Source organism: Nothoprocta perdicaria, unplaced genomic scaffold (assembly GCF_003342845.1).
Source record: "Nothoprocta perdicaria isolate Ctin4 unplaced genomic scaffold, notPer1 scaffold_282, whole genome shotgun sequence".
In the NCBI taxonomy this organism is placed as follows: Eukaryota; Metazoa; Chordata; class Aves; order Tinamiformes; family Tinamidae; genus Nothoprocta; species Nothoprocta perdicaria.
In genome coordinates this window covers 567,903-588,483 of record NW_020455513.1, presented here as the reverse complement: position 1 = coordinate 588,483, position 20,581 = coordinate 567,903, and the positions used below count along the sequence as shown (strand labels likewise).

The 20,581-nt window shown below is 36.9% G+C and overlaps 1 protein-coding gene across 2 annotated transcripts in view; it reads left to right on the top strand.

Annotated features, from left to right (window-relative positions):
- Positions 1 to 20,581, top strand: part of SMYD3 (SET and MYND domain containing 3) — a 329,317-nt gene that overhangs the window by 262,388 nt on the left and 46,348 nt on the right. For both annotated transcript variants that reach the window (XM_026041346.1, XM_026041347.1), the window contains one exon: positions 4,757 to 4,867. In XM_026041346.1, the coding sequence (XP_025897131.1) occupies positions 4,757 to 4,867 (111 nt within the window). The remainder of the gene's footprint in view (positions 1 to 4,756; positions 4,868 to 20,581) is intronic.

Below are 20,581 nucleotides of genomic sequence, written 5' to 3'. Positions count from 1 at the left end.
AAGTAGCAATCAGAGTTACAGGCTTCTTAAAATAAGCATGTGTCTCCAGAAGAAAGTGAGCCCAAGTGAGAAAGTAAAGATGTTTTGGTGAAGATTGAAAGTGAGTTTAGTTTAAACTTGTTTTTGGAAGAGGAAAGAAAGGAAACCTGTTTCATTAAAAGGGTATGAACAGGTCAGAGGTTTAACGTTATTTTTAACATTGAATTACTCTTGCTGTTACGCAACTGCTGCCAGTGTTTATTCTGCAGTCTGTGAGGCAGCCCTGGTGCTGCTGCTTCCCTCACTGCCCTCCTGCTGCAGAGCGAGCTTGGTGCTTCTCATGGCATGGTATTAAACTTACCCACCCACTCGTGCACTGTTAGGAGGTGAGTTTGTACTGGTATTGCTGAGGTCGTGATCCGACTTAGTGAGAGAAAGAAATGGCGAATTTGTGTGGACATTTTATTCTATATGCCCCTGCTTAAAAGGGCAGGACTTTCTGAAACTTGTTTCCAGTTGYTCAAAACTAATTCTAACATGTTTTACTGCTCAGGATAATGTTGGCTGTACTGCAAGCTATCACGGCTTTTGTTATTTTGGGTAATGTTACTTCATACAAAGATTTCTTTACTTATGCTTCAATTTCAGAAAAAAAGCATTGCAAAGAAAGTAAGATATGGGGAAAAATGATAAGAAAGCAAAGACTGTTCACCTAGAGATTGCCTGGACTTCTTCAGTGATAAGGGAACCTATCAGCCTATTTACTTTCTCAAAAAAACATGCAGAGCAGCCCATTCTGGAGAGGTCTTCATCATTCCCTGCACTTAAGTAACCACTTTAAATAGCATCAAGATTTGCACTGTAATTTTGTTTGAGTTATTGTTAATTACTGTGTCTACATGATACTTTGCAAGAAGACATGAGCTCACTTTGCCTATTCTCCAGTCAGAAGTTGTAGCCATGGTTAGCTTAGTGCATAGCTCAAGTCAATTAGTCCTGCTGAGGGGCTGGATGTGTTAGCTCAGGTTCAGGGCTGCTCCAGAATGGGCACATGGCTTCTYACCAGCCTCAGGACACTCAGAGCAACTGTGCATCTGTCTGCAGAAAGTCACACAACAGACCAGCCTCTGACTTGAGCAGCTCATTTTTTAAGTTCATCCTAAACACGACTCATAATTTCCTGTGACCAGGAATTGTATCTTCACAAATAGATTCTCAGCCAGAATATTTCTGTTATTACAATTCTACAAGGACTTTTATCTGTGTGTTTGTCATTTTATCATTTTAAAGGCAAATCTTTCCTTGAGTTAGAAGGTGTATTTATCATCTTTGCCAAAGCAGAAAGATCACAACATTTTCACCACAACCTATTCACCAGTTACCTATCAAAACAATTACTTAGTCTCAGGAACAGATTTTTGGACAGAACCCTGCCCAGTTCCTTGAGACACAGGATTTAAAAGCAAGAGTCTTTTTTTCTGACATTTATGTTAAAATAATTGAGTTTAAGTTTCTGTAGAATCCTCTGTCTGGAGATTTTGTTGCTTATAGCCTATTACAAAAAGAATAAATTAACTTTCACTACAGTGTGAATTATATCCACGTCCTGAAGCASATGAGGAACTTGTCTCATGCAGAAATTCTTGAACCTAAAGTATGATGGCTAGTTTCTTAAGAGCTACAAATAAGCCTCAGCCAGTGATGCATTTCCAGGGAGAAAGTCTTCAGAGTCCATAAGCTTCATGGCTGTTAAATAATTCYGTGCATTCATAAATGTTATTTAATATATTCTGCAGTTTGGAGGAAAAGATTTAGTGCATTCTTTGTAAGAAATGCAATGAAGAGGCAAGCTTTGGTCAGGAAAATAATGTTTTAATTAATGCCATACATACCCCATGCAAATACYATTAAGACAACCTTTGATGAATGGGCATATTTCATAAATATGTACAAGTTAAATGAGCCTTGCATATAATGAAGGGAATCAAAATTAAAACAACTGTAGGAGAGAGACTTGAATACAGTATTTTAATGTTTAAATGAGTAAATGATTAGTATAGACCTAGTCACTCTTAGCCTGGTCATGCCTCTAAGTATTCTAATTACATTTTCCTACTCAGGCTGCCAGCAACAAACATTCTTTTCACTTAGGGATATCTGTTGGCAAGAGTAGGAATTTGGGCATGGGTATCTCATGGCCAGACAATCCCCAAATCTTTAAAGTGTGAGAGGAAGATTTCGAAGTGGCAAAGCTTCTTCTCTTCTCCATCATATGTCCTCATCAAGAACAGGTTGTTAAGTAATTGTTAATATCCATATCTCTTCAGTAGCCCCTAAAAAAGGAAACTACTGGTTTGCAGTTTGTGCCTACTTCCAAAGTTTCTGTGACACACATGATAAAAAAGAGATAGGAATGAAAGGAGAGAAAGAAATGCAGCCTGGAAGTTCAAGGCAAATAAAGCCAATTTCTTGTTATGAGTTTGTTATACAGTACTAGAAATGAACCCTGCCTAATGATGGCTTCAAGACTACTGAACCTGTCTCAACCTTGTCTCTGTGTTTTGGCAAAGAACATATTGATCTGGCATGAATGATATATCCCAGAGGTCTTGTACTTTGCCTGCACTTAATTAATACCCTTTTGTTTTTGGATGCCACCTGAACCTAAAGCCCAGGAGGACCCATCACTGGTGAGAATCCATGATGTAAATGCAAGGAGTGTAAGAGATGAGGAACAAGGCAGTACAGACTATGATTTTCATAGAAAACAACTGAGAGTTTCAAAGAGATATTAATTTCAGAATCTTGTGCTGAGAGAGGTATTGAGCTTGGAATGGTTGAAGAATAAGGTTAGGACTACAGGCCAACTGAAAATGGATATGTAAATAGAAAGGGAGACAGATTTTTATTACCACATAGAGAAGAATGCAGAATAAGTGTTCCCAGGGCAAAGAAATTACAGCAAAGAAAATGATACACATGCCCAGGAACCAAGAAGAGAGAGAAAGAAAAGAGGGACAGTTTGGAGATTGTGGGATAGAAGAGATCAAACTTGGGAGAAAATTATAGGCAGGAAAATATGCATCCATTTGCTGCAGAAAGCTCAGAAGGAAGCCTACAGTTCACATACACTGCTCTTGTGCTGCCACAGAACAGCAAAGAAACCACCCACCCAGATTGTCCCACCCATTTCAATGCTAGTGCTATAGATTAGCAAACAGTTATTAGACTTCTGAGGCAGAAGTCAGAAGAGTAAACATAAAGGTCCGACTTCTGATAATAATTCATATCAATTTCCCCATCACTTGATATGTCACTTTTGAATTCCTATTTTCACCTTTTTGTTTTCTTATTTAAGGCTTCAAAAATACTCCAATCTCAACTCAATAGACACAGAAGATATGACAAGAGAATATTATTAAGTATTTAAAATCTAGCAATCAAATATTTGAAAGTTTGAAAGTCAGTTTTATCCATAGATTTTAAATTTGACTCTTTCATGAACTATTCTGTTCACCTTCAATTATGAGACAGTATTTTATATTTTTTCATAGACTTTCTGCTTATGATTCTTTTACATGCTTGACCTTACCATTCCAGTGATGTTCTTTTTAACTCAGTCCTCCTTCAGTAAGCAATCAAATTATACTTGTAATAATAAATGAACAATTGCAGACCTTATTTATATTGCTTGTTAATTGCTTGTTTAATTGGAATGTTCACTAATTTGCAAAATGCAGTTTCTGACAATGGAATTCATAGTCATTAGTACAAATTGGTCATGTTTCCCTGTAATTTCTTTGAGTGGACTCTCATGATTTAACTAGGAACCACGTCAAAATTTTTTCCAATTAGCTGAAGTGTCTCAGCTCAGGAAGAAAAAACATGACCTGATTTTTTTGACCTCTCTGGAGTGTTTCAAAGTATGTTAGGTGTGGAGTGTAATCGCTCTGCAGTATGTGTGAATGAGTGCTTGTCTGAGCTGGGCTGTTGTTTTGTTTTGTTTCATTTCTTTCCCTACCATTAGTTTGTGCCTGCACCACATTAACCTTAATGCATGACAAATTCTATGAATGGTTCGTGCTGTAAAATTCCTGGCAAGCACCAAAGTGAACAAACTTAAAGGAATCATCTGTAATTCGTTGGATTTCATTCTGTATAGTATGAGGAGGTTTTAAATGCCACAAATATTAGTACTTTCTTTTATTAATAGTAAAGAAAATGTCATGGACTTAGCCAAGATAGGAATGACATAGCCAATGCTTTCCTGAGGCTCAAACACAGCACAGAACATATACTTGCATGGAAGTGTGGGTTTCCTTGAGAAAGTATCTTTGGAGATATTTGTATGTTGTGTAACACCAGCACTAAATGCACATCTGAGATTTGGAGCTCGACAGAAAGTGAGACTTTATGACCAGGAAATTCAAGGACTGTCCTTTCTTCTCTCTTTTTTTTTTTTTTTTCTTTCTTTCTTTCTTTCTCCTTTTCTCTTTTTCTTCTGAAGTAGAATGGAAAGCTAGAATAGTAATAATTGTCCTTGGATTCATAAATTTGAGCTTTATTGATCTTGAAATGTAAAAAAAGGTATTTCTTATATGGAACATTTTTGTCTTTTTTCTGTTGTCAAAATGATGGAGCTTTTTCCTAACAAATCATCTGTTAAGATAAAAATTCATTTTAGACAGCAAAAATATTTTATCCAAAAATGTTACCTTAAGTATGCAAGTATGGGGTTTTTTTAAAATACACTTTTTTTTTTATTTGTTGCACCTAGCTCACCATCAGCTATATTGAATCCCTGATGCCCACTAGTGAACGCCAAAAACACCTGATGCGCCAGTACTGCTTTCTATGTGACTGTCCTCTCTGCCAGAATCAAGACAAGGTAGGTTGAGTTCAGAAATTCCTTGCTAGCAAAATAGAATTTTCCAAGGCCTATTGGCAACTTTCTTTCCTGTAAGTAATAATTATCTTTTGCTACTAACTGAATGGCCAGAATACAGCAGCAAGTGACTTCTGCCCTCAGTGCTGTTTACGTTACTATGAAAGACAAGTGTAAAGCAAAGGAAAGCAGGAAATGTAGGCCACATAATAAGCAGATTTTCTTGCTAAAATGTGCATTGTTCTTAAAGCTAGGAACTCTTTTCTATCCCATGATGTGGTTCAGATCACTTTGAGACTAAGGGATATTAAAACATGAGAGTTAGCAAACCTTTAAATTGTAAGCAAACATCTTGGGTTTTTTTTTTTTTTTTTTTTTTTTTGGCTTTTTTTTTCATTCAAAAGAAAAACCTTGCAACTTTAATTGAAACAACTTGTCTAGCACCATAGGAAGGCTATATTTATCCTCACAGTAATGTTAAATTCATTCAAACACTTGCATCAATAAATTCTCAAGAATTACCCACCACATCCAGCATCTTTTAGTCTCCAGCCAGGGTGGTGAAACTCTTTGGATGACCGTTTGTAGCTTTTATACTCTCTTTTTCAAACTCATGGAGCAGTTGTAGTAGCTGTAGCTAAATTTGTAGCTAAATTTCCCAATAGATGAGAGAAGCTATAACAGAAACTAGTGAACATATGATTGCAAGGAGCATGGCATGGAGCATTATTACTTCATAAAGTAATTGCTCTACAGCAAAATAGAATAAAAAACTCAAGTTTAAACCGAGATAACTATGTTCTTGGGATAAGAAAGTTGTCTGAGTGTATAGTTGTGCTCAAGTCAGGGCACAGACATTAAATAAATAATGTATCCTTTGATATGTCAATAAGAGTTCAAAAAGGGACTTCAGAAAAGTTTCTGGCTTATGGCATAGTGCTAAATTACTTCCTCTCCATGTGTAGAAGTTGATGGCATTCTGTGCCTGATACAAAGGTACTGTTTTACTATTTGGAGCCAGTAAAGAATAGCAAAAGACCTCTGTTTTTATTTTAAGTATGTTCACTCAAGGGCCCTGAAATCTCAGATTAGAGAGTACACTCTGCTGTGAGAGTCAACATGCTGTGTCAACAAATATTCTAGTGGGGCTGTACATGCATGTATTTATGAGTACAGTAGTGTCATGAGTGGGTTAGAATTACTTATTTTTTCCTTTTCAAAGTTATTAACTGTACTTTGAGTTCATCTTCCAGACTTTTTTTTTTTTTTTTTTTTTTTTTGACAAAATTCCCGGTAGGAAAGACATTTCAAAGTGTTTTAAGAGCTCCTCCTGGTTGCCTTCTGCAATTCTCTCATGTTTCCTTACTGTTACTGTGTAAAGATGTCTGGAAGAGACAAAGAACATTGTGTCAGTGTTGTCTATTGATGCCTATGAAGACAAACCTTTCTCCTCAGCTCAGATCTAAGATGATTACATGTAATCTGCAGCACTCTTCATAGTAGTGTCCTTGTGGCAGATTTAATAATTATAACTGTGTACGTGCTTAACATGAAAACATAAATATTTTTACAGCATTTATTTCAGTAAACCAGGGTGGAAAGAAGGGAATATTTGAGAAATTTCTTTTTTTGTGTTTTTGTTGTTGTTGTTGTTGTTGTTTGTTTTTTGTTATTTTGACATTACAGAATGGCCAGATTTAGATATTTAGAAGTTATCAATTGGTATTTTTTTTCAATAAGATCACTTCTTAAATACTCCTGTTATCAAGAAAAGTTTTCAAGACATCTTGAAAATTACTGAAAAGCAAAGTCTTTGTCAAAATAAGAGGTAACTGCTGCCAGGTCTATTCCCATGTAACAATGTCATTTTGTAAATATGATAGCCTAGACAACAACAATCTACTTCTTAAATATTTCTTATAGCTAAAAATACAAATTCCAATTTGGTTAAGGAATGATTTATGTTTTCAAGTCTTGCATGTCTTTTGTCTCTTGTAGTTGTCTCCCGCTAATAGCAAGACTGTTTCAGCAARCAGTTATGGCAATTGTAGCTGCTTGTTATTCCCAAGCGCCAGTCCTGCTGAGCATGGAGGCTGGTTATGGAGCAGCTTTYAGGAACCAGTGAAAACAGAGGAATCATTCCTGAGAGGCACAAACAACTTGCATCAAAACCTGCATGTCAAATCATTCTCATTGCCACACTCTAGTGCTGGCCAGTAACTTTCTGCAATGGGTCTAGCAGCTGTAGGTTGCTGGTTTGTCAAGGGAAAAGCAGCATGTGCTGACATACCAGTGTAAAGTGAATAAGGTAAAATTAAGGTGATCCTTATGGCAGTACAGTTACTGCCAAAATAGCTGGCACTGACTGTCTAACCAATATTTTAATTGATTTTGGCCCAAGATGAAAAACAATTCAGTAACTAACTGAAAGAGATAAAAAAAGACTCTCTGTAAAACTCACTTGAAGAATGTTTGCTGACTGTTAGTTATCGCTACTGTAATGCCTTCAGTTCATTGTATCTATGACAGCTTTATACGTTATTTCTTCCAGACACTTTAAGATCAATCTCCCCTRTAATTCGGAAACATGTTCCCTCCTAAAAGCTGAACTCTTGGCACTGAATTACCATTCCAGCACATAAAAGCTCCTTACATTAATTATAATTAAAGATGGGATTACACTGATGACAAACATTTTAAATGGAGAACAGTTTTTCCACTGTCAAGAGCCAAAGTATTGTTCATGTTCCACATTTTCAGCCAAGAATTTCAGGGAGATTTGTGCTTATAGAATCAATTTGCTATGAGTCGTCTTTCTCATTTGGAGCCAAGAATTAATATTTTAGTCTAGCTTGGTTTTTGGAAAGCTTTCATTTAACACAAGGTCAGAAGCAATGGATTTGAACCCCAATCATTCTTATATTTGGCCAGTGTTTGATAGTGGCCAAAGCTAATAATAACATAATGCCAATAAGTAATTTATTCTTTTAATCAGTTTATTGCTTTGCTTAGAACTGACTTATATAGCGTTTTAGTAGGGAACATCACAAGTCCAGTTTCTAACTCAAGGACTCTCAGAACTAGGTCATCTAAAACAGCAACCAAGCCATCTACATGAAAATAGCACCTGCAGTCCTTCAGGTGATACTGAATTTCTGTATATTCATTAACACTTTTATATAAAACCACCGAATATGATCCTGAATCTACCAGAAGTTTTGGCATTGTTTTTTCAACCGTAGGGAACAGCACTACCAGATTTGTCATTCAAATGTAAACAATCTATTTGATCAAGTTTATTGCTAGAAAATAATTCCCTGTGTATGTCTGTAGCTGATTTGCCTCCCTGAGGTTTCTGATGTCAGCAGATGCCCTTGAAGTTGTCCAAGAATAAAATTTATACAATGTCTGCATCTTTGATCTCTATGTTTGATGTCAACAATTCCATTGAAGAACATGTGCTTAAATGACAGAGGCCATGTTACATGGAGAGTATTATTAATGATTGCTCTTGTGGATTAGTATGCAAGGCTTTATGTAAAATCACTACTGTTCCTACAGAAATATCATCTCTCCCTCAGGGAGCCTATATTTAGGACACACAAGAAATATAAAATGCTGTGGTTAAAAAGTGCCTTTTTAAATTGCTAAGTTGTAATGTTCCATAAGATACCCACCAGCACTCCAGCATGAGATGGAACATGCAAAGATCTAGCTCAGTCATATTTAATCCACGCACCCTTTCAACCCGACGCCAGTGTCATAAAGGCCAATAGCAGTAATGAGGAGCCCGTAGGGACACAGTGTTTATCCTTTGCATGGATGATTGGCTGATTAGCAGTTCCTTCTTTCTGGCAAGACATTTACTAATGAAATAAACCCTGGATCTGTTCCTGAAATCCAGCAATCAATCTAACAGTCCTGTGTTCCCTTTCAGACACATAGCCAAGTAGCCATATCTCCACATAGCCAAGTAGCCAAGGATTGTTTCCACATAACACATAGCCAAGGACAGAGGTTTTGTTTGTTTGTTTGTTTGTTTGTTTGTTTTTTTATTGCCAGAACATCAGAACATGATGCTGAAAATCAAGTAACCATTTCTAGTTTCTGGGCGCTGTTGTTCATTCCACAAAGGCATCCACTCTTCCACCTCTTAGAGGTCTCACATGACTTCTGAGGCTTCTTCTATCTTTCGGCTTTATATATTTATATATATTCCCATCGAAAGACAGTCCCACAGACAGTATCAGACTGTAACAAATGGACTGTGATCATTTTACCATAACAATTTACCTTTCCTAGTTGGGTCAAAACTTCCTCAGGATGCTCTRGTCACAACTCAGTGGCTGGAGATCACTTGAGTTGTCAAAAGTTGAAAAAAAGATGCTGCTGCTCATATCAACGGACTAGAGTCCAGAGCTACATGCAGATTCTCTTCCTCCTCAGGGGATCCTTAATAGGGAAACCGGTATTAATTTGGGCTAGGGAAACAAGTATTAATCTGGGCCAGCAGTTTTGTGTTTTCTGAGTTGAAGTAGGAGTTGAAATATGATGCTTTCCTGKAAGTCCGACATTCCATTCATTCAAGTGTAGTGAATCTCAGACCTTTCAGATCCAGCCTTCTGAGAGGAAATGTAAATCTTCTATTAATCAGAAGCATTTTTTTACAAAAGGAGAGGAGCCTGCTTCCATCACTGTTTCAGGCTGCTGTCGATACATTTTAGCTCCCTGCCAGCAATATTTCTTATTTCCAAAGGTCCAGCTTCCTTGGAATTCTTGTTAGAATTAATTACATTTGTTATGATTTTTTTTTTTTTTAATGGTATTTGTTCTATGCTGAATTTCTTCTGTCCAGTATTTGTTCTTTGCTGAGTGATACACAAAAATAAGGAATCCCTYTATGGATTAGCACGCCATCATAAACATAATGGAAGATAGACTGTGCTGTGAGAAACAGAAGTAATCTAAAACACAGATCTAGATCTGACAAAATCTTTTCCCACACACTTTCCTGTAATGATCATGAGGAGRACAGGCTCATAGATTTTATCCAAAAAAAACTCTGGGGCTAGTGGTTGCTTTACGAAATCTTCAATCTCTCATAAATTCAGATACTCTACTTAATCTCTCCAGCTTCTATGATGTGTAATGAGAATTAACATGAGAAATTAGTTTTGTTTAAGGAAGGCCTCACTGAACAATCGGTAATAGTCTAGAAAACAAGTGAATTTTGAAGAAGTATTGGTACAACAAGCTGCTTGAAAGGCTTTCTTGCATGTTTAGGTTTCCTAAAAAGGCATCTCCACAATGAATTATGAGGTGGCCTRTGCTAAGACAAACTCTCAATTCTTTGTCACAGAGATTGCTCTARGGTCTTGTGTATTTATGCTTTTCAAGGTGGTTTCTAATATGAGTAGAACTTAAAGAAATTAATTTCAAGTTGCAGTGGCTTTGCTTGATTCTTTTATGAATCACTTTCTTAATGCTCTGCAGAACTGTGCAGTTTGTTCTCCCTGTACTGTCTTGTTGCCTTTCACAAAACTGAAATTGCTCTCCAATTTATTTGTTCTTTTACTTGTTAAGAATAAATCTTTCTCTTTGTTATTACCCATTTGTCCATACTCTGAACTCTCTGGCAAAAAGTTTTTATGTGTCAAGAGAAACCCAAGACAAAAATATGAAAGTCAATGACTTCAGACCTCTTAATCTTTCTGTTTCAGTGTTCTGGTAAGAGAGGATAAAATTTCCAATTTGCTGCAACAAATAGATGTTTGGTTGAGAAAGCTGGTTTGGGACATTTTCCCAAGGTGTTGGCAAAACAGAAAACACATATCTTTAGGTCTATCATTTGCTGTAATCTTTAGCAAATCAAAAATCTACAAGAATCATTTGGAATCATTTAGAAATGAAAAATATGGATCAAAAATAGTAGAGAAAAAGTAACATTGGTTTTATTAGATGCCACGGAACAGGAAATTTACTTGAAATATCACAGATCTTGATTCAAATCCTGACTAGTTCATTTAGAAAAAGTGAGGTTGCAACATTAAACTGCAGACTTTTGTGGTGACTTAGAATTGGAATCAAAACTTAGACCTGGAATCAAAAATCTTTTGGACAAAATAAAGTGAGGCTAAAAAAAATGGCTTTTTTTTTTTTTTTTTTTTTTTTTAATTGTTAGAGCCCTCCCCGAGGGGTAAGAGGACCACAGAACTCTTTCAATCAGGTCATCAGGTCTTCAGTCGGTCAGTGAGGTGCAGGTGGTTTAAGACTGGTACAATTCGCAGTATCTGCTATTTAGATTTCTGCTTTCAATTAGGTAGAGATAGGAATTGAATTTTTGTTCCTAGGTGAATATTGTAAATATTGAGTTATGAAATTAAAAGAAAAGAAAAGAAAAAAGGAAAAAAGAAAGGGGGGGAGGGAGAAAAAGTGAATGGAAATATTTCTTTCTCATCAGTTCTGTGGCAGTAAGCTAAATCCCGTTGTGACAAGTAAGGAATGACTAAACACATAGCCACTGGAGATAACTTACACGCTTAAAACAGCAAAGCAGGATGTAAACAATATATGGGCTGGTCGCAGCAGTTGGCACACTATGTATTTTGTCTCCTCCAATTTTCCAGTTTACTCTCCTGCTAGACTTTCAGATCTTTGAGGCAAGTACTTGTTTACTTGTACAGACTCTAAAAGCCTGCAAAACAGTAGCGCTGCAAAACTGTCAGAATTATAAATAATAGCTACAGCAATGGCTACAAACATTCTGAGATAATCAACATGGAGGAGAAAAGGCCATGAAAAAGCACTCTTTATCAGCACATTTCTGACTAACTGGAAATAGTACACATATATATAGAGCAAGCATCATGATTAAAATGGGATGTTGTTGAAAAGTGATATTTTGATATTCTGTTTCTGACTTAGAWAGGTTATACTTAAACTGTAGATGAAAGAAAACAATGTTGTGTGTTGCTGCTTAAATCAGACATCTTTGCAAATTGGTAATCTACTTGTCTATAGAACAAACTAATACATGTCAGAGCTCTTAAATTGCCAATCTAATTTTTATTTCTTTTAATTATGATAGAATTAGCGTATATTTTAAAGAGGTACCCTGAGGCAAACTGTTTGTGTTATGGGAGAACATCAYAGCTGAGATATCTAGCTTCAAACACTGATTTGTGAATATATTGTTGGGTCAGAGGAGGCTGGGATTGGAGGAGATGTGTGTAAACCTCCAGCTAGAGGAGGCATGGAATACAGATTAGGAACACATGGAAGAGAAGTAGCAAAATAAAAGAGACAATAGGAAAAGTGTAGAAAGAKAAATTAATTCAAGAAAGTATCAACACTTTCTGTCTATAAGTCCATGATACTTGTTTTGTGATTTTTGACAAGCAGTGTACAGCATTGTTACATATCACCATTGATAAAATAGGTATGAAAATACCCATTATACAAGTAATGCTAAAAACATTGTTCTTTAGAATGTTCTGTCGTGAAACACATGACAAAGATTCAAAATCCTATTTTTTTCAATGCCATATTCTGGAAGTTCATCTTTCCATGCAGACTTATTACTTAAATGAAGAAAKATGGCATGCCAGTCAGCTTTTAGAAGTTCCTTCCAAGCCAAATGATCTCAACTTCAAGTTTCATGTTAATTTTCAAAAAGTGATAGATTGGTTGATTGAGAACCCTGTGACAAAATCAACAGGTATCATGTGTTCATTCTAAATTCCTTTTGACAGTACAATTTTTCAAGGTTTGGGGCTCATGCTGAGTTTGTGGGAAGCACCCCAGATAGGAGAAGGSAAAATCAGAGCCTAAATCAATTCCCTTTTTTTACTAATATCCTCCAAGGTCTACTAAAGCGAGCATGAGCTCATTTGAACAACAAGGAGGTCTGTAACTTTTGAGATTGTAAAACTGCAGACTGGCTGCTTTGGAGTGAAATATTGCTATGGTAAGCAATGTGCTATATCAATTTCTTGCCAATAATTTAATTAATATCTCAGCAAGGCAGCAACTAAAACTGTAATTTATAAATTATGCATTTTTTTAAGTTTTATTTTAAGCCACAAATTGGAACATTTTGTTTTTTAAAGGCAGCAGTCTGAGAACTCCAGCCATGTGAGTTACAGCAGAGAAATGTGTAAATTGCTGACCCATTGCAGGATTGCCTGCTATTTTCCACAAGATTGCTCAGTGAATTGTATTTCCAAGGCTATTGATTGCACAGAAAAGAATGATTTGAATTGGGAAGTGTAGAAAATTGTATCACAACTCTGTCCAAGATTTATCTGACCAAAATCACTGAGAAACAAATGCTGCTGCATCAAATTGCTTTAGAAGAGAAAAGGCATGAATCTTTGTCTTGGTCAAGGTTGACAAGCGTTGGGGATGTATTAAAGTTACTGCACTTCCTGCAAGTCTAGCTTTTACTCTCATAATATTTTTGATGAAAAAATATTACATTGAAAATGCATCTTTCCAGAGCACAGAAGGAATCCTTCTGAGCTGTGAGAGTTTTTGATATGATTCTGTAGGTTGATATTATTCCACAGGTTGGAGAACACCTCAGAAAATTATCTGGTACGAGCCCCCCGCTCAAACAGGACTAGCTAGAGCAGGTTACCTTAGACCATTTCCAGTTGAATATCTTCAAGGATGGAGATTCTTCTCTCTCATCTCCAGGTAGTTATTTGTAAGAACTCTACCTATAAGAAATGAAATCAGACTTCTTAAATTCATGAATTTTAGAAAACTTAGGAAACTTAGAAACCAGAAGGCTGGTCACTATGTTTTTAAGCAAATCTTACCTTTGCCATTGAATATTCAAGCAACATCYTGGTGAGTTACCTGGTCAAATTTGTCTGCCCTCCAGGAATTACAACTTTAACATTTGAGGTTTGTCAAATATTTTCATGTATATTGATCAGCTGATAGGATTGTAATCATGTTGTATGTATGTGCTGTTCTACAGCCTAAGTTCCCCGCATTTTATTCCCATTTTTTCAGAAAATAGTATACTCCAGTAAACATAGTCATTGTTTATTTCTTTATTTCAGTTTACTTTAGAAGACATGATTACTGTTGCTACCACTATGGCCTGCATTGTATACCATGCATTAAAATATTATATTTTTTATATTAGTGTTAAAAATAAACATCAAGTCAGTATATCTTCAGTTAGAACCAGTTATTTGATGGGTATAAGTTTTTCAAAGCACTATAACATAAACTGACCTGTGATACCCAAATAACTATACCTCTATTTAGTGAAGTGTTTAGATATTTGCATAGTACTAAATTCAGTGGGATTTATTCATGCATTTAAACTTAAGTACATGTTTAAATGCACTGATAAAAGTGGATTGGATTATGTCTTTGATTCCCTAAGTTCTCTGAGGGATTTAGACCTATGTGTCTCTTCTGAGCTGCCAAATCTCCTTTTGGCTTTCTGTCCTCCCAGGTTCCAGACTTAAGAACAAAGGCAGATTTAAGGTTTATGTTTTCCAGTTTGGACCTAGAGATTGCCTTGACAGATACATAATGCTAGGACAGTCTAAAGTATCAACCACGTGGTTGCTGGGAACTAGACTGAACCTTATCCTTCCTCAGGTAACCAAATTACCCACAGGTTTTGGGGGACTGAGACGGGAAATTGCAGTGAAATTGCAACCACCTTATTGGCATAGGCCTTATTTCACTAATGCTAAGCTGTAAATACTGTCCCTTACTTTCCCTCCATTTCCCAGTCCTCTGGCTCTTTATGAGTTGATAACTAGAAACTGTTCTTCCTATTCTTCCTAACTGTTGCTGTTTTTCCTATAGTCCAATCAAATTTTATATCAGCTTGTTACCTGTGCAGCTTGGACAACCAAAATTTATGGTTGACATAGAACAGTAAATGTTTATGAAGACAGGTAAATTGTGCTGAAATTAATTAGTAAGTTAGACCTATTGAAATAAATAATAATAATAAAACTTGCAAAAGTAGAACACACACTGCATGTCTGAAACAAGGATCTACAACTGTGATTTATTCCATCCTCAGACAACTACAGGATAAATGTCTGTGTCAGAGTTAGTTACCTTAATAGATACTACTACTCCTTCATAGATAATGCAGAAGAACAGACACTTTTTAACTGCTGTTCATCTGACATATTTTAGAAATCTGCTTCACGGTAATACAAGGTGGACCCTTAGACTTCCTGGCTGAATATCTAAGAAGAGGAGTTATTGGTAGGAAGAGGCATGCCTTTTTCCCTTGATATAGAACATTTGAGAGATGTAGATGTGAGATGTTAAATGTATTTGCTAATCTTATTTTTCTCTATCTTAAAAGCATCTATTTAAATAGATTTCTCATAGTTATTTTTGATACCTCTTTTTATGCTTTCCAAGTAAACATAAGCATATTATAACTAATCTAGGCAATGTTAACAGAAGGGTATTTATACTACTTGATGCAGGTGGTTGTCTTTCTGCACAGATTCTACATAGGCTTCGGGGAAACTTTCATCTTGATTTAATTGCCTAAGTACTTAAACGTGAATGGTTTGGATGATTGTTAAACTTTCAAATTATCAGTACAATTCAGAGTATTACTAGTCTGTGCAGGTCACATGCCCTTCCAGACACCAGAGTCAGTAATCCGTGAAGATAAGTGCTATATGAGCAGCTGATATCAATTAGGTAAGGTAATGTAGCATGCCTGGTACTGAACAGTGTATATAATATGGCATGCAACTGCAGTATAATGTATTATACTTTCAAATTCAAAAATGCAAAGTGCTAATTCAACTTCCTCAAAAGCAGGGTTCACACTCCCTCATAGTCTTACGGGGATCACTAAGTTCATTTATCTGCAGGCAAAGTTGCGGAAGGAGCTGGCATCTGTCACATGCACCATCCTCAGAGCTGCTTGACAGGAAACACAGGGTTTTCTGACAGCTCTGCTGGTAAGGACAATCTTGTGCAGGTTGGAAAGGATGGTTACATTGGTATTTATAGAGCTGGCATGATTTGTCACAGTGGGAGGCAGGGGAGAATTTTGGATACTTTAAAAGTCAGAGGTGAATCTCAGCATTTTAGTTCATTAGAACAGGCTTCAGTGCAATGGTAATTTCTCTTAATTCTCAGGTAAGTACATTCACAGGGTTGGAAATGAGTGAAATCCTAAAGTGAAGAACCRTAGCTCTTGTGGTTAGACACAAGTCAGATTCTTAAAACTTAATCCAGGGTACAAATATAAAGGTAATGCAAGTCTCAGTGTGGAGTCAAATTCTTCAATCATCATTTCCTTCCCAATCTTCTGTACTTACCAGTAGGTATGCTTTTCTTCAGCTATACAATCTCCTGTTGCCATCTGCTACCCTATCCCACCATTGTGTCTTCAACATTAAATACTGTTTCTCTGTGGAAACTAGAAAAACTGAGCATGTTTTAGAAGGTGTGACCTCAGATATTTCACGCAGCCAGTCAAGCATGTGTTTCCCATGCTGTGCCTGTAACTGCACACACCTGTGATTGTCAGACATGTACCAGCTCCTGGTGCTTCTGAAACTCATGTCACAAACTCCGAGTTAGTGACAGTAGAGCAGCTTCTGTATTGCATTCTCCTACCATCTCCTCATCTTGCTAAAATTAAACATAAACAAGAGATGCAATATCATCTGTTCCATGTTTTCCTCTTGCAGCGAGGTATAATGAGTTAATGAGTTTGCTAGAAACCTACTTTCAGTGACTGCTACACTATTAAATAGAATTAGAAACTGAAAATTGTTAACATATGCTTTAAGAGCATAGTGTATCAGCAAGCTATTTTAAAATGCCATGCCCTTATCTAAATGTATCTGAGCTCTTTTGAAACCTTCTTCAAGCAAAACCTAAGAAATGCTCTTTTGATTTGAACCTAGTAGTTTTATCACAATTCTTCTTTTGGATGTTTTACAGGTATAGTTGACACTGAAATTGTCAGAAATTAAGTAGATCACAAAGCCGTAGTCAGCCTTTTATGTGAAATGTTCAGTATTTGAGGTATCCCTAACAAATTGTTAAAAAATGATACTCCAGAAAATGTTATTTTAAGACAATCTTAAAGACAATCTTTCAGAAAGAAATACAAGAACAGAATTATATGCCAAAGAGAAAATAATTGTTATATGTTCATAGATTTTTTGTCCAGAAGGAACCATTATGATCATTCAGAGTGATGATTCTCTCTTGTTCAAAATCATACCCTATTATACTAAACATTAAACCTCTAATTTCTTAATGAGCTACAGTTTCCAGGCTTTTACAATTACAATACCAACATTTGCTGGTGTTCACATTACATAGCTATATTTCATTTTTGTATTTAGAACAGAAGGTACTGGGCATAGGTAGCTTTAGATCTTGTTTTTTACTCTTCTCACTCTTGCACAGCTTTGCATATTTTTGTCTTTATAGGACTAGATACCTGAAAACTGGAAATGTGTATGAAGCAAAGATGTTCTTGGTCCTGCCTTTTGTAGGAAAGGGAAGGAGAAAGAAAGATACAGGAGTTAATTATTGTTTGGAGTTTCTGGTCCCCACTTCTCCCTTTTGTGGAAGGAAGAGTGACATTATACGCTGTATGTAAACTCAGTAGTACATTAAATGAATAGGCAGGCAGCACTTTTAGGAAAAGTAAGAAACAGAAAGGAATCAGGGAAGAAGGGAAACAGAGCAAACAGYAGAGCATGGGAGAAGGGAGAAGGGGAACATATCTGTACTGTCTAAATTAAACTCCTTGAGGAGAGGATCTGAGGTATATTTGTGTTCAGGACACAAGAACAGCAAAATGGAAAAGGGAAATAACTCATTCTTATGATCAAAGTGGGAGCAAAGGAAAAAGAGGAGGTGGAAGAGATGATTCATTTTCAAATGCTTTTTTTCTATGGTCACTGATGTCTAGTTATCTCAGGAGAAGGTACTCTTATCATAAATATTCCTATCACCTGAAGCACAGAACGTTTTAAGTTTGATGACCATACAAAGAGATTTTAATCATCCTTAAAATTGGCCTCATTCTTTCTTATTTCACTTTCTTTTCTTGTATGTGGTTATAGCTTCATTTTTACCAGTGTGACTAATGAAACCTAAACTGTGGCAAACCAAACGTGTCATATTTAAAGTAACTGTTGACATTTAGTGGTGTCTTGTGTACCTCAGACTATTTTCATGAGCGTTTACAGGATGTGCTGAACAGAGCTAATCATGTCCTTTCTCAAGCTCCTTAAATGCAGGTTGGAATGCGTATCTACAAGTTTAAGACTTCCATTTTCCACAGTTGCTCATGAGCATAACTGCATATAAAGGCCGGATATATTCTGACAGAAAAAAAAAAAACCTTTTTATTTTCAAGCTGAGTAGAAGTTATGATACTCAAGCAAATGCATTAAAAAAAAAAATTATTGAATCCTGTTATTTAAAGGAATAAAAATGTTTCTTYATGTGGCCAGAATGTTTGGCTTACATAATATTTTGCATTTGCCCATTCTGAAGGGCCAAACAGATTTCAGTGTTTTGTTTGATTGAATTATGTAGGTAAGCCTTTGTGCTTTATATACTCCACATAATTACAAGAAAGCTTGAAAGTGTGCAGCAGCTCCTTTTGGTAGGTGCTGCATGTGAAGAGTCTAGGGTACAGCTTGTTTTACTGGAAGAACCAAAGACAACGCTGGAAATTGTGTTGCATTAAAAGGATTGCCGCAGTGGGTGGAGTTGAGGACACCCATCTCCCAAAGTCTGTGGGTGCRGTTTACTTTTACTTGTTTTTACTGCAGTTTTATTGTGTACCACAGCAGGGACTGCAGTATACTTCCCTAGGTGAAGGGGAGCACAGTGGCAGATATTACCTAAGGGATTCAAAGCTTGGGGTAACTAAGCAGTCCCAGCAGCTTCAGTCTTTTTGAAGGATAGGTAACTTCCAGAAAGCTTCAATGTAAAGATGATGGATCTCCAKATGGATTTCAGCAACAAGAAAGCTGTAGCAGCATCTGCCTTGGGATTGGAAGAATGGAGAGCTGGATTGGAGGCTGTGGAGTCTCCTYCTCTGGAGGTCTTCAAAACCCRCCTGGATGCCGCCCTGTGCCACATGCTCTGGGTGTCCCCGCTTGAGCGGGAAGGTTGGACTAGGTGATCTCTAGAGGTCCCTTCCAACCCTTCTGTGATTCTGTGATTCTGTGAATTGAAATGTCATTGTATCTTACCTCATCTTTTGTGAGACTAATGTCTCCTGTATGTGTTTGGAGAGAGTGGATAGCAGGATAAAGAAGTGGATAGCATGGTGCTGGAATCATCTTCCATCTGGAATAATTGCTGTGAATAAATCTCAGCGTTACTTTTGTCTGTCTTTCTGCACTAGACTGTGGGTCCAGCAAGCACATYCAGTGATGCTTCTGCATCCAATGGACCGTACCTGTCTTATTTTGAGTATTGCTGTGGAAAAGTATGTGTTCTAGCTGTCTCTTCTGCTTCCCTAGCAAACCCTCATCACCTTGTCTCTCACTTCTCTCTAGCATATCTCAATGTGTGAAACTGAAGTTGTAAAACATGCCAGTTTCAGCCTTCAGAAGGCTGTCATGTGTTTTTGTGACTAGATTACTTAGCTAATGTAGACCAAGCAACAAATATTTGTTGCTTGAAAGAACAAATTCTCATGTTTAGTTCTGATGTTAGCAATAGGGGAAATAATTAGATATCACACCATATCATTAGTCATGTCGCTAAATCTTCCTCCTTATTCAAAAACCTCTTTCCTTCAGAAAGGGCTTTTTCTCTCCTTTTGCAGATGGAAAAAAAAAATCTTCCTTTGTACCTGGCAGCTCTGCAGACCTGGAGATTTGACTGTGGACGTGTTATGGGAAGAGCTGCTTTGAATGTATGTTTCTTTGTGGAAAGCTAAGTCCTCCATAGCTTTTACTGCCATTCTCTTAGATTAAATTAAAGTTTGGCATAATTATTAATCATTTCAGTTATTTTCATAATTCCAACTCCAAGACAGCTTTGTATTTTTAGCTGGCTTAGTCATATCACACGGCTGTGACTTTCAAATCATTGCCCAAGTGAGAGACACAACTTGGAAAGATCTTATTATCTTGGAAGTCAGAAGTCTTCTCAGTGACACTTCTCCCTGGTCATTTTGCAGCTTCTGCTTGACTGCTCTGAAGAAGCATTTCATGAACTCAAGTGTTTAGAAAAGAACAGGACTTCTTTGGTGTATGAAAATCTGATGAAAGACGGTAGTAGATGTGTAAAAGGGCCAGCGAACCATGGCTTTGCTCATTCTTGCCTATCCCCCAAATGCCTGATCTTGAAAACACGGAAAACATCTCATTGAAACCTGCATCTTAAATCCTTCTCAGGCTTGGGCATCCAGCCGAGCTTCCTCCATCCTAAAATCTCTTGCAAAAGGCGATGAATCCAGAGGGGGTTGGGAGATTATCTCTCTTGTAGACACTTCTATTCTCCACCTGATGCAAAGCCAGCRATCATTTAACCCTGCGTACTAGTGCAGAGACTTGAGGAAAACCCCAACGCTGCTCTGCTGTATCCTCCTAAGGAAGTGCCAGAAGAGCATGGAAAGCAACCCAAAGGATGGCACAAGAAAGCGTAAGATTAAGCTTGTGTTAATGACAGCCTTAACGTGATTCATTTGTCAGTCCCACTGTGTATACAATA